Source organism: Rhineura floridana, chromosome 8, assembly GCF_030035675.1.
Source record: "Rhineura floridana isolate rRhiFlo1 chromosome 8, rRhiFlo1.hap2, whole genome shotgun sequence".
Classification (NCBI taxonomy): Eukaryota; Metazoa; Chordata; class Lepidosauria; order Squamata; family Rhineuridae; genus Rhineura; species Rhineura floridana.
This window is the reverse complement of record NC_084487.1, coordinates 32622977-32637292: the sequence shown is the minus strand read 5'-3', so window position 1 is coordinate 32637292 and position 14316 is coordinate 32622977. Positions and strand designations below refer to the sequence as shown.

At 42.4% G+C, this 14316-nt stretch overlaps 1 protein-coding gene across 3 annotated transcripts in view; it reads right to left on the bottom strand.

Annotated features, from left to right (window-relative positions):
• KDM7A (lysine demethylase 7A) overlaps positions 1-13029 on the bottom strand; it is an 84688-nt gene extending 71659 nt beyond the window's left edge. The window contains exon 1 of one of the 3 annotated variants that reach the window (XM_061638804.1): positions 12382-13029. In XM_061638804.1, the coding sequence (XP_061494788.1) occupies positions 12382-12509 (128 nt within the window). In that variant the 5' untranslated portion in view covers positions 12510-13029. Of the gene's footprint in view, positions 1-12021; positions 12106-12381 lie in introns of those variants that run through there. The other 2 variants (XM_061638805.1, XM_061638806.1) reach the window with 2 other exon arrangements.
• Between the last annotated feature and the right edge of the window lie 1287 nt (positions 13030-14316).

The window sequence follows — 14316 nt, the reverse complement described above, 5'->3', positions numbered from 1 at the left end:
TTTTAGATTGTTTTATTTTTATATGTCCTTGTTGTATCTTACTGTGTATTTTATTGTATTTCTTGTGTTCACCGCCCAGAGAGCTATTGCTAGTCGGGCGATATAAAAGTCTAATAAATAATAATAATAATAATAAATAATCAGAAGGAAGAGATGTGAGATATTTCCTTTGTCTTCCCTGCTAACTCTCTTCCAAAAACAGCAGCTTGCTGCAAGAAGTAGAGGAACAAAGCAAATGATGCCTCGTGCCTTTAACAGCTGTGTGGCAGGCAGAAATTAACCAAGGTAAGCCTTTTCTAGAATGGAAATACAATTATGAGGAAAGCTTCATCTGTTGACATTCTGTCTGTCAGACATCTTATTACTTGTGTATGGTCTCTGATTTACTTTTCAACCCTATACTTTGGCACAGTTTGGTTTAACATGGACTAAATTAGTTTGCTTTGTAAAAGTACATGCTTCAACTGGAATTAATTCATTTTTGGACAAGATGAATTAGAACTAGTTCCTTTTTTAAATGAATTTTCCAAGTACAACATTAAACAAAGCAAAGTGCTACACATAGAATTATTTATAACAATGATTTGTGTGTTTTATTGTATAATGTTTTCTACAAAGCACTTTTAGATGATACTGTCATCCTAAACATTTAGGATTTAATTAATTAGATTTTACACTTTTCTTTTACACTAGTTTTGTATTGAAGTTTTTTCTTCAGTCAGAAACAAACACTGAATTTCTCAAGCACAAGATTCAATGAGCAGAATTTTTAAAATATATTCATTACTACAGAAACTATGTGAAGGCTACAAATTGTAGTCTTATAATTTTAAATAAACTTGCTTTGCTATAACAGGAACACCATTCAAATATAGTAAGTTTCAATAACAGACGTAATTTTACCTATCAGTCCAACTCCAGTGCTTGTAATTATCTAACAGACACTTCACATTTCCTAAATTATCCAGGGCAAGTATTTTTTCTTTCCTCTTGGCAAGACAGGGAACTATTATTAAAAGGCAAATGTGAAATGCAGTGGGAGTACAGATCTACGATCCAAAGTCTCATCCACAAGACTAATTTATTTCCAAGTAATTTTTTAAAACAGTATGTATGACATGGTCTAGTGGACTTCCCCATTTAAATTGAAGCTTCATTGGTACACTTTTCTCTGGATTATGCCTTATGTATTTACAGAACATTAGTAATAATGGTTTTAAAATGCCACAAAGATTCAGTGTTTATTAAAAATTTAAAATATTTGTTACCTTCTCTTGACATTTTTACAGTACTTCCTGTACTTGGATGGATGTATCCATTAACAAGGCAACAATCAACATGAATTCAGTGCCAGCATATGTGATTATAAAAGAAGCTGTCATTCCAAGACCACCTCTATCTTTGCAAAACTGGCTTAAAGTATCAACACTAGTGAAAACCAATATCAAAGGTGCAATTCTATGCACACTTACCTGGAGGTAAAACTCCTTTGTGCAACTTATTTCAGAGTAATATGCAAAAGATGCAGCTGCACAGCTGAAGAGGTTTAATTTTCAACAGACCCACCACTTTGCTACGGAACTGCTTTTTATTTTTATTACACTGATGTGTTACTTTTTACACAAAAGTGTCTCAAAATGACTTGATTTTATTACAACAGCCTTGTAAATAAGCCCACAAGAATTACTAGCCCTTTTATTTTACTAGTCTGCTAATATTATTTATTATTATTAATTCAATTTATATACCGCCCCATAGCCGAAGCTCTCTGGGCGGTTTACAACAGGTAAAAAACATCTGACATACAATTAAAACCTCATATTAAGCAGTTTAAAAATAAGTTAAAAATATCAAGAATTAAAACATAATTAAACACACACTAAAATGCATATTAAATACTACTAAAATGATGAAAATGCCTGGGAGAAGAGGAAGGTTTTTATCTGACGCCGAAAGGATAATAATGTTGGCGCCAGGCGTATCTCATCAGGAAGAATATTCCATAGTTCGGGGGCCACCACTGAGAAGGCCCTTTTTCTTGTTGTCACCTTCCGGGCTTCTTTCTGAGTAGGCACCCGGAGGAGGGCCTTCGATGTTGAGCGCAGTGTGCGGGTAGGTTCATATCGGGAGAGGCGTTCCATCAGGTATTGTGGTCCCATGCCGTACAAGGCTTTATAGGTTAAAACCAGCACCTTGAATCGAGCCCGGAAACATATAGGCAACCAGTGCAGGCGGGCCAGAATCAGTGTTATATGTTTGGACCGCCTGGTCCCAGTTATCAGTCTGGCTGCCGCATTTTGCACGAGCTGCAGTTTCCGAACCGTCTTCAAGGGCAGCCCCACGTAGAGTGCATTGCAGTAGTCTAATTTAGAGGTTACCAGAGCATGGACAACTGAAGCAAGGTTTTCCCTGTACAGATAGTGGCGTAGCTGGGCCACCAACCGAAGCTGGTAGAACGCACTCCGTGCCACCGAGGCTACCTGAGCCTCCAGTGACAGAGATGGATCTAAAAGAACTCCCAGACTACGAACCTGCTCCTTCAGGGAGAGTGCAACCCCATCCAGAACAGGTTGTACATCCACCATCCAGTCAGGGGAACCACCTACTAACAGCATCTCAGTCTTGTCTGGATTGAGCTTCAATTTGTTCGCTCTCATCCAGTCCATTATCGCAGCCAGGCATCGGTTCAGCACCTTGACAGCCTCACCTGATGAAAATGAAAAGGAGAAGTAGAGCTGCGTGTCATCAGCATACTGGTGACAACGCACTCCAAAACTCCTGATGACAGCACCCAGCGGCTTCATGTAGATGTTAAAGAGCATGGGGGACAGAACTGACCCCTGCGGAACTCCATATTGGAGAGCCCAGGGTGCCGAGCAATGCTTCCCAAGCACTACCTTCTGGAGACGACCCGCCAAATAGGAGCAGAACCACCGCCAAGCAGTACCTCCAACTCCCAAATCCGCAAGTCTTCCCAGAAAAATACCATGGTCGATGGTATCAAAAGCCGCTGAGAGATCAAGGAGAATCAACAGAGTTACATTCCCCCTGTCTTTCTCCCGGCATAAGTCATCATACAGGGCGACCAAGGCCGTCTCCGTGCCAAAACCGGGCCTGAAACCCGATTGAAATGGATCCAGATAATCGGTCTCATCCAAGAGTGTCTGGAGCTGGTCCGCAACCACTCTTTCTAGAACCTTGCCCAGGAATGGGACATTCGCTACCGGCCTATAATTATTAAGATTTTCTGGGTCCAGGGAAGATTTCTTCAAAAGTGGTCTCATTACCGCCGCCTTCAGGCAGCCTGGGACCTCTCTCTCACACAGTGAGGCATTAATCACTTCCCTGGCCCAGCCGGCTGTTCCATCCCTGCTAGCTTTTATTAGCCAAGAGGGGCAAGGGTCCAGAACCGAAGAGGTCGCACACACCCATCCAAGCACCTTGTCAACGTCCTCAAGCTGCACCAATTGAAACTCATCCAAAAAATGATGACCAGGCTGTGCTCCGGATACCTCATTTGATCCAACTGCTACAACATTGGAGTCCAAGTCCTGACGGATGCAAGAGATTTTATCCTGGAAGTGCCTAGCAAATTCATTACAGCGTGCTTCAGATGGTTCTACCGTGTCCCCAGGGCCAGAATGTAATAGCCCTCTGACAACTTTAAAAAGCTCCGCCGGACGGCAGATAAAAGATTTAATAGTGGCAACAAAATATTGTTTTTTTGCTGCCCGTACTGCCCCTAAATACATCTTGGTATAGGCACATACCAGTGCATAATTGCATCCATCAGGAGTTCGTCTCCATCTGCACTCAAGCCGTCTCCTATTCTGTTTCATTGCTCTCAGCTCCGAAGTATACCATGGAGCTGTATGAGCTCTACACAGGAGAGTGCGCACAGGAGCGATCATGTCAACTGCCCGGGTCATTTCAGCATTCCACAGTTCGACCAGGGTTTCAACAGGAGCACCAGTCCTATCAGCCGGAAAACTCCCCAGAGCCTTTTGAAAACCATCCGGATTCATTAGTCTCCGGGGGCGGACCATCTTAATGGGTCCTCCACCCTTGCAGAGGGGAAAAGCCGCTGTAAGTCTAAACCTCAACAAGCGGTGATCTGTCCATGACAAAGGGGCTGATGTAAGACTCCCTAAATTCAGATCACCATCTCCATGTCCAGTTGCGAAAATCAGGTCTAGAGTATGCCCTGCCACATGTGTTGGGCCAGTAGCATATTGGGACAGCCCCATGGTCGTCATGGAAGCCATGAAGTCCTGAGCCGCCCCAGATAAGGCGGCCTCGGCGTGGATGTTGACATCCCCCAGCACCAACAGTCTGGGTGATCTCAACAATACACTAGTAGCTAAGACACTAGTAGCCTGCATTTCCATGTTTGCTACAAGGGAATGGTTCTCTGTGGTAGCATGAAACCACAGGCTACTAGCCTTGGCTGGTAAAAAAAAAAAAGGTTTTACCATGCAGGCTAGCGAAGGAGGAATTGTCTTCCCTCCCTTAAAGGCCAGTACAAAAACCAAGTTGATTGGTGGAAGAAGGTTGGGAAGATCCCTTTCTTCTCTGGTAGGCCACTCATTCACCAGAACGGAATGCCTTGTTACCTGTGCCTGCCAGACAAGTAGATAAAAACTGTGTCTGTATTCTGAGTACTAGGATTAGCCACAGTCTTATGCTGTGGGCCTGTTGCACGATTAGAAGATATGAACCCAGGAGGAAAAAAACCCCACTCAGCTGTACAAAACTGTTCAGATATCCCAGTGAGCACAGTGGGATCAATAATCAGGAAGTGGAAGCTGCATCATATCACCCAGGCACTGCCAAGAAAAGGCTGTCCGTCAAAACTCAGCACTCAAACAAGGGGACTTGTGAGTGAAGCCACAGAGAGGCCAACAATCTCTTTGAAGGAGCTACAGAATTCAGTGGCTTGGAGTGGTACTGGTGCACTAGTCAACCATATCAAGAGCCCCTGAACTATGGAATAGTCTGCTCGACGAGGTGCGCCTGGCGCCAACTTTGTTATCCTTATCCTTTCGGCGCCAGGTTAAAACCTTCCTCTTTTCCCAGGCATTTTAACATATTTTAGCATATTTAGCACATTCTGGTATTCTAAATTTAACTTGTGTAATATGTTTTTAGCTCTGGGGAATTTTTGTGGTATGTTTGTATTTACTATGTGATTTTATTATATTACTGTATTTTTATATTTATGTTGTACACCGCCCAGAGAGTCGTTGGCTGTGGGCGGTATAGAAATTGAATAAAATAATAATAAATAAATAACAAGCCTTTTAAATTGAGACCTATCCCAGTCTGCGTCTGTGTTAGAATTGCTTGTTAATATTTTTTTAATAATGTTTTAACCCTTTTTTAAATATGTTTTTGAAGCTTTTTAAAAAATGTTTTTAAAGTTGTTTTGTTTTAATGTATTTAAGGTCTGTTTTTAGGATGTTTTAAAGTGTTTTTAGCACTTCTGTTTGCCACCCTGGGCTCCTGCTGGGAGGAAGGGTGGGATATAAATCAAATAATAAATAAATAAATGTATTCTTATAGTACATGCATGTGTGCTGATATACATGGAACAGCAGCTGGTTGTGCGTGTGTGCAAATGTAAATGCATACACACTGTGCTACCACACAGTCATTTGTTCCTTAAGGGGTGACATGCAAAACTGCATGCATTCAGCGAGACTGCATTAATTAGCCTCACAGCCACTACTCTGCACACATGTCTGGCAGCATAGAGTAAGCCTGAGCCTTTTCTCAAAACAAGTGACTGCCTGCCATTTTTACCAGGCTGCCTCTCAGACAGCATAATAGAGGATAACCAACTTCACCATAGTAAAGAAAAAAATGAAACACCTTGCCAGTGCAAAACCAGTAATTGCTACATGATTTTATCAGTGATCTGACAGATAGAAAAAGTTATTTCCTAATTAGTTGAAGGAAAAAACTGAAGCTGTCATAGTATCAACAAGACAGTGACTAGACCATCAGAGGAAAAAAAGAACTGGTATCTGTCCTATGGTGACATTTATGTACAGTGCCTTGCAAAAGTATTCAGACCCGACCAATGCTCTCATATTACTGAATTACAAAATGGTACACTGTACGTTCGTTCTGTATATTTTATTTTGAAACACTGAAACTCAAAATCAATTAAGGTGACGTTGGTTTTACGTTGGGAAATCTTTGTAAGAAACATACAAAACTGAAACGATGCTTGCATAAGTATTCAACCCCCACACATTAATATTTGGTAGAGCCACCTTTCGCTGCAATAACAGCTTTATGTACCAGCTTTGCACACATTCTTGGCAAATTCACTCCAGGTTGTTCAGGTTGATTGGACATCGCTTGTGGACTACAATTTTCAAAGAGCGCCACAGATTCACAATGGGATTGAGATCAGGACTTTGACTGGGCCACTGTAGGACATTCACCTTTTTGTTCTTGAGCCACTCCCGTGTTGCTTTGGCCTTGTGCTTTGGATCACTGTCCCGCTGAAAAGTGAATTTCCTCCCAAGCCTCGGTTTTTTAGTGGACTAAGCGGGTTCTCTTGTAGTATTTCCCTGCATTTTGCTCCAACCATTCTTCCTTAAATTTTGACAAGATGCCCAGTGTCTGCTGATGAGAAGCATCCCCACAGCATGATGCTGCCACCACCATACTTCACTGTAGGGATGGTATGTCTTGAGGCATGGGCAGTGTTGGGTTTGTACTACACATAGCGCTTTGACATTGGGCCAAAAAGCTCTCTCTTGCTCTCATCTGACCACAAAACCTTTTCCCACATTGCAGCTGGGGCACTCTCATGCTTTCTGGCAAACTGCAGACATGCTTTCAGATGGTCCTTTTTGAGTAATGGCTGCTTTCTTGCCACCCTCCCATACAAGCCAGTGTTATGCACAGCTCTTGATATGGTTGACTACTGCACCATTACCACTCCAAGCCACTGAGTTCTGTAGCTCCTTCAAAGAGATTGTTGGCCTCTCTGTGGCTTCTCTCACAAGTCCCCTTGTTTGAGTGCTGAGTTTTGACGGACAGCCTTTTCTTGGCAGTGCCTGGGTGATATGATGCAGCTTCCACTTCCTGATTATTGATCCCACTGTGCTCACTGGGATATCTGAACAGTTTTGTATTATTTTATACCCTTTTCCTAATCTATGCATTTGTATTATATTATCTCTCACTTCTGTAGTATGCTCTTTGGTCTTCATTTTCCTTCAGATCCACAGCCTGACCAATGATCCTTTAACAGTGGGGGTTATATCCTGATAATGTGACAGCAACTTTAATGGTTCACAGGTGGAGGCCAATGGTAAGGTAACTGTGTCCTTGATAGGGCAGTTTTTTCATCTCTGTAAACTGGGAGCTTTCATAGCACTGGGGTTGAACACTTATGCAAGAAACGCGTTTCAGCTTTTTATGTTTCTTACAAATATTTCCCAATATAAAATCAATGTCACCTTGCAAAAATTGATTTTGAGTTTCAGTGATTCAAAACAAAATATCATACAGAACAAAATTACAATGTACCATTTGTAATTCGGTATTATGAGACCATTGGTCAGGGGTCTGAATACTTTTGCAAGGCACTGTATTTAAGGTATTTATATACTACTTTTCAAGGTGGACCTAACAAAGCGGTTTACATTAATTTATAAAAGTACTTATATACTGCTATTCACTTGTAAAAATTCAAAGCGGTTTACAACATTTATAAACACAGAATAAATTTACACAAGTATACCCAAGTCTAATGCTATAGTATTTGGCTTCTGCAAGTTACAGTATACCTGCTACATCAGCACTAAGTATTTAGAATGGGTCATACCAATATCTATAATACAGGGGTGGATTATCTCCGGCCTACAGGGCAATCTTGGCCTTCCAGAGGGTCCAATTTGGTCTGCAGGGCCATTTTTCCAAAACCACACCCACTTGGCAATTGTCTGGTCATTCATACCAGTGGGTGATATCAGCTGATGGCTGGTGGGGGCTGCATGTGCCAGTTCTTTGCTGGGAACAGGCATGCACAACCAAAGCAGCAGAAATTAATACCTGTCCCCACTTTATCAACTGATGAGCAGGCGGTTAAATCCTACTAAGATCCATTCAAGGACAGAACTGAAGTCTCTGCTGATCAGCTGAGACCTGAATCCTGCTGAATGCTGCTTCAAAGTGTAGCACAGGGCTGTTTGAAAGCCCTTTTGCAAACAGTCCCACACTGCTCTCTGAAGTCCCAACCATCACTATAACATCAGGTCTGCCAGGTGTGGGGAGACAAGGAACTGGCCCAATTACTAGAAAAGATTCCCCACCCCCGCTATACTGGAACACCACAGCAACATTATTCCAGTAACATACAAGTGTTTAGAAAGAAGCGGGAAGATGTTTCTGGATTTTAACCATATCTTATAATTTTATTTGTATACCATTCAGAAATTTTTTGATTAAGTGGTTTAGAAATTTTCTTAATAAATTAGAGCAATCATGTATACGTTAGTATCTTACAAATACAAACTTTCCATGAGTAGTTCTGAATATTGATCAAGATCTAAGGGAGCCAACTTTGAAGAACAGATTGTTCAGTACAATCCTCACAAACAGAACAGTAAGCAAGTAAGCCAACTATTTTAAGCACTGACTTGGATTTAAATAATATTGGGCCATGAAGTGTGTGAACCTATGTTGCTCACTGTATTCTACACCTCAATTCTAAATATATTTAGTTGGACATAGGTCCCAGTGAACTCAGTGATATGTATTATATGAACAGAATTACAGCTTAAGCCTATTTTCTAAGAGGCTCTTGTCTGTTAGCATTATATTCTGGTAAGATTGTTTTAAAAGCAAGCTTACTTGATATACGAACAAAGACTATGGTACATTAATATACACATTTCTTGCCTAAGAAGTTTATTAAAGAAATAAACTGTACATGAAAACTATATTTTTCAATGAGAACACAGCTTACCTGCATGCAAATATTACAGTAGTCTAATAATATACAGCCAAATTCATTTTAAGTTTTAAGCACTGTGTCTTTTAGCAAGCCAAATGTACACTTTAAAATATAACACCAGCATGTACAAAAAGTCTATCCAAGCAACATTCCACACACCAATTATCTCATTTAAAACATCTTTCAAGCACAATAGATGTAGCATTAGCATGGCACTATGGTATCTACCTGAGCCACAGATTCTTGCCATACTACCACTGCACATGTAAGAAAGTACTATAATTTGGTTTAAATGAGACACCAGGTGTATACAGTGCTGCATATTTAAGTTACTCTTATATACTACTATCACTTTTAAAACAGGTCTAACTCTCCCTTTGGCTTGCAAAAAGGTAATATATGGGGATCCCAGATACAGAAGTATTTTAACCCAATGTATAAAATGGTGCAATTCCTAATCTAATCTGACACCATGGTGTTCAAAGAGGTAATCAAAATGTTAAAGTTTAAAAACACCTCCAGATTTAGGAACTGTACAAGTAAAAATGACTGCAGTTAACTCTTTGAAAAAAGTCAAGCAACTATAGGCCAAACCACTTAACTTTTGTTTAGCAATTCGAACAGTTTATCCAAACAGATGTCAGAAAGGTATGGCTATTACAACTGGAAGTCATGCCTCAAACTTTAGAAGAAATCCTTTTAAAGTGCCAAAAGGTATCTAAATTCTATAAATACAAAGTGGTATTCTAGTGAATTCAGCACATACGAATTTTCAAGAAGCATTTAAAATTCTGCTCACCAGAAGATCCTAAAAAAAGTTAAACATTCTGTGATATTTTCTAATCTCTAATGGATGTAACAGGTTATAAAAGATAGAAAACAAAGGATGCAAGCAAGTGAACAACTAGTGCAAAAGATGAAAAACAAAGTCCAGAATATTGTAATATCTATATTAGAAGCAAGGCTTTAAAAATTTAATCTCTGATCCAACAACATGAGCAAACAAGTTGAAGAGTCCAGATTTCTGCATGACAAAAGAGTAATGAAATCCAAATCAAAATGTGAACAACTCCAGAAGCTCTTTTCAAACTAGAAAAAGTGTGACAAAATATCCACTGAACATGTAATTCAACTAATTACTTCTGATTTGTTTAGCTAAATCAGGAGAACCTGAAGTCAGAAATAGAGTGTGCATAGACTGCAATGCTAAACACTCTTAGTAGTAATTAAATCCCACTGAACACAACTGAACTTGTTTCCTTAGTAAAACATAAAGGATTGCACTTCAAAAGTAACAATTCAATAAGCTATAAGCAAACTATCAGAAAAGGGATCAAACAGCCAACACTAATGTATCTATAGCAGTCTAACTTTAGCAAAGTTGTATTGCCTTGTCCATGATCTTCCTTGTGGCATAAGTGTGGCCACTGTATGAAGGGAGCAATAGCAAATCTGTTTACAGTTCAGTTGCCAAGTATTCTGCTTTCAAGAACCAAGTTATGTGCAGAAGCATACTTCTTTGACAGCATAATCCTATGCATACCTATTGAGAAGTAAGTCACCAAGACCAATGGGACTTACCTAACTAAATGTTAAACTAGACTGGATCTTGGTTGGCTCTCCTTTCCACAAACAAGCATTTTCTTACGAACACCTTTTAGTTTACTGTTGGTTGCACATATATAAATGAATAGAATGCCACCACATAATACACCCTTACATTCACCCTATCAAATCCAAATCTCTGAGCATACTTCAGCAGTTTGCTACTGCCCAATCCCTTCCCCTGCCTTTTTTTCCACTTTAAGTTCAATTAACTTTTAGAAGTGCTTATCAATATTTTAATAAGACTTGCAGAGAATATTAATGTAATGATCGCTTTAACTACATAACCATTTAGATGCTCTAGGCTTAGAAATTTTTATATAATTCAGGAAAAAGATGTTTTATTCACAATTCATTCAGAAGTTTAACAACCATAGAAGTTAATTTCTTTTCTAGTTTCGCAGCTTTCAGAATTAAAACACTGGGGCCTACATTTGCACCTATTGGCACCAATGAACCACAATCCTATCAGGTCCTTCTGTACAGCACTTAATCTATAATAGCCCCACTATCACAGAACATACGGAATCTATTCAGAGACAAATACAGAACCACATGTGCACCTGCAGTGGCAGGCAGGTGTATTTTGGAGATGGCTGGACAGCCTAGTTTCTAATGTGAACAATGCATTTGCAATAACTGCCGTGTGTGGTTTGACTCTAGAGACAGTTACAGACCCTCTGTTATCTCTCTCTTTACAAAAAAAAAAGTGTATACGTCTGAAACATGAGCTCTGGCCCTTTAAAATTAGCTTCCCGTCGAAAGCCAGTAGAGGGAGATGAGGTTGTCTCGCCAGCTCCATCGTGACTCTGTTTTTGTTAAATGGGGGGTATTTAAATGTCCTGTTGTCAATCAAAGCACACTTCCCCTTACAGCCACGGCAGCAGCGGGTAAGCTTGGACAAATACTCTCAGATAGCTGCCTCTTTCTCCGAACTTCAACCACCATCCAGCTTCCAGCTCCGGCCAGGTAGGCGGAAGAAGATCAAAGAGCAACCGAGAGAAAAGAGCCACTTGCGCCGCCACCACCAAGGCAGCCCCGAAACTTGCTCCTTTGTTTAAATGCCCATAGATACCCCCTCCCTCTCAGCCAAGAGCGGCTGCGACTGCGGCTACTGCCGCTGCGCTGTGTGGCCTTTTTTAAATTAGCCTCAAAGCTCACAGTTTAAAAAAAGAAAAAAGAACTCCCACACAACACCCGACTCTCACTCGCGCGCGCCGGGAACAACGTCAGAAACAGTCCGAAACACACGCAGCTCGGGACACTTACGAGCCCGGACGTGCAGAAAGCCCCACACATGGGAAGCGGACCGGACGGCGAGACATGAGGGAAACCCTCCCTCCCATCACTACACGCACACACACAAACACAAAGACTCATCAATCCCCCCAATGTGTTTTAAACAGTATAAATCAATAAAAACTCAAGTTTTCGGGTACCTCCTGTCCCACCAAAGTCCTCCAAAGGAACCCCAAGGGGCTCTCTCTCAAACCTCCGCTACGGAGTCCTTATATAACACTATTTGAAGTGCGGGGGGGGGAGAGAAGAACAGAGGAGCGATGACTCCCAAACACCGCTTCCTGGTTCACTGAAAGCCCCTTAAATCTCTCTTTCTGAGACGCGCACCGCCGCACATACACCGCCTCTCCCTCATTGTCCTTCTGTTTGTTGTTTTCTCCCTCAGCGTCGCGCGAGGGTCTTCCCTCTCTGAAGGGGGGGGTCAATGTTTTGTTGTTGTTTTCCTTGAAGGAGGAGAGACTGCCAAGCCCGGCCCTTTGTGTGCGTGTGCGTGTTTTTACCTGCCATGGAACCAGTCCTTGCATATGTCGCACTCGATCATGAAGCGGCTCACATCGTAAGGCTCCCGGCACACGCAATACAAGGGGGTCGCGGTTGTTACCGTAGCTGCCGCCGCCGCCCCGGCCATCTTTAAAGAACTCACTCACTCTCTTGACTGGCTGGCTGGCTAAGCCACCCTGTGCTCCTCTCTTGCGAACCCCCTCCCCCCCAGCCAGAGCCCCAACCAACAGCCGCCGCCGCCAGCCCAGCCAGCCAGCAGCCAGCCAGTCGGTAGGCAGCACCAATAACAACAGCGCGCGTGCTAGGTCCCCATATTGGGCGAGCGCGAGGAGCGCGCACTAAGCTCCCACAGTGGGCGTGCAGCCGCCGCCGCCGCTCCTTCCTCTTTCTCCTCCTCCTCCCCCCTCCTTCCTTAAGAGCGGACAAACGGCAAGGGCGCGCAGCGCTGAGAGGGACTGTCACGTAAGGTACATTGCGGAGCATGCGCCATAAAGAAGAAGGCCGGAGGGAGGGGAGAAGAGGGCCGGAATGGAACACCGAACATCACCGAAGACAAGAAGGAATAGAACTCCCCACACGTCAAAAACGCGCACGTAAGCGCGCGCACAAAGGAAACTTCTTTGAAAAGGTGTGCGCGAGCCCTTGCCGGAAGCCCCCAATCCTCGCTCTGAATAGAGAGCGAGAGAGACGCACGTGCCACCACCCAACCGCCTCCTCCTGCCCCCCCCGAACACCTACGCTCCCCCTCCCGCTTTTGGTAGGCGGGGATCGAGACCGAGCTAACGCATGAGCTCTTAGGCACACGCTGGCTCCGCCCCGTTTCACTTCTCCTCCCGGAACCGTCACGTGGATAGGGAAGGAAGGTGCTGCGAGGACACAGAGATTTTTACAAAAAAATAAATGAATCTTCGAACGCCCGTCCGTCGCGTCAGAATCGCTCGCTCCCTCTTATGCAACTGAATGAGAGCGGCGGAAGTAGGCGCCTTACGGAAATTGCCGAAGTAGCCCGAAGAGCTTGACTTTGTTTCTTCAGAGTCGGGGAGGGGGGCGTGGAAAGGAACTGTTGACAGCGGGGTCAGCAGCGGCACGACAGTGCCCTAACCTTGAACAACCACAATGAGTTTTGACGCCAACGGGCAGACGAAGAAGACTTAAAGTGTGTACGGAGTGCTGCTGCGTTCCTGTATGCGTGTGTATAACTGTGTGTATATATGTACTTATATGTATATATATGCATACACACACGTGCATATGTGAGCTATCCAGACAGGAAAAAAAATCGCAGAAGCGCTGCAATCTCTTTCCACTACAAACATCCACATTTTTGCGCGCGAGTTTTTAAAAAATAGTTAAGTTTTTGTTAAAACTTATTTTGAATAGCCTTCAAAACTTTGCAAGTTGTCTTCAGAGCCCCCTAATTTTTAGAAAATTATTATTATTCAGAGTTTTGCAGATATTTTTTTCCAGGTGGGATGTAGTACCAAAAAGAATGGCATTGACAAGCAAGAAAACAGATGCAACTACCTTAGATTACTTTGAATGTCTCTATTGTGGATGCTGTGACTTTAGGCTTCCACTATGGGCACAGATCCTCATCACATCTACACAATGCATATAAAGCACTCTTGTATGATTTTAACAGTCATGGGAATTGTAGCTCTGTGAGGGGTCTCCTAACAACTCTAAGGACCCTCAACAAACTACTGTTCCTTTGGGGGAAGTAGTATATGAGTACTTTAAACGGTGTGGATGTGACTGGGATAGTGGTTGTTTGAGATGGCAGGATAAATGGGGATCTATGCACTGCACACTAAAGTCAGGATCATTCAGACCATGGTATTCTTGATCTCTGCATGGATGTGAAAGTTGGACGGTGAAAAAACTGGATAAGAGAAAAATCAAGTCGTTTGAAATGTGGTGTTGGAGAAGAGCTT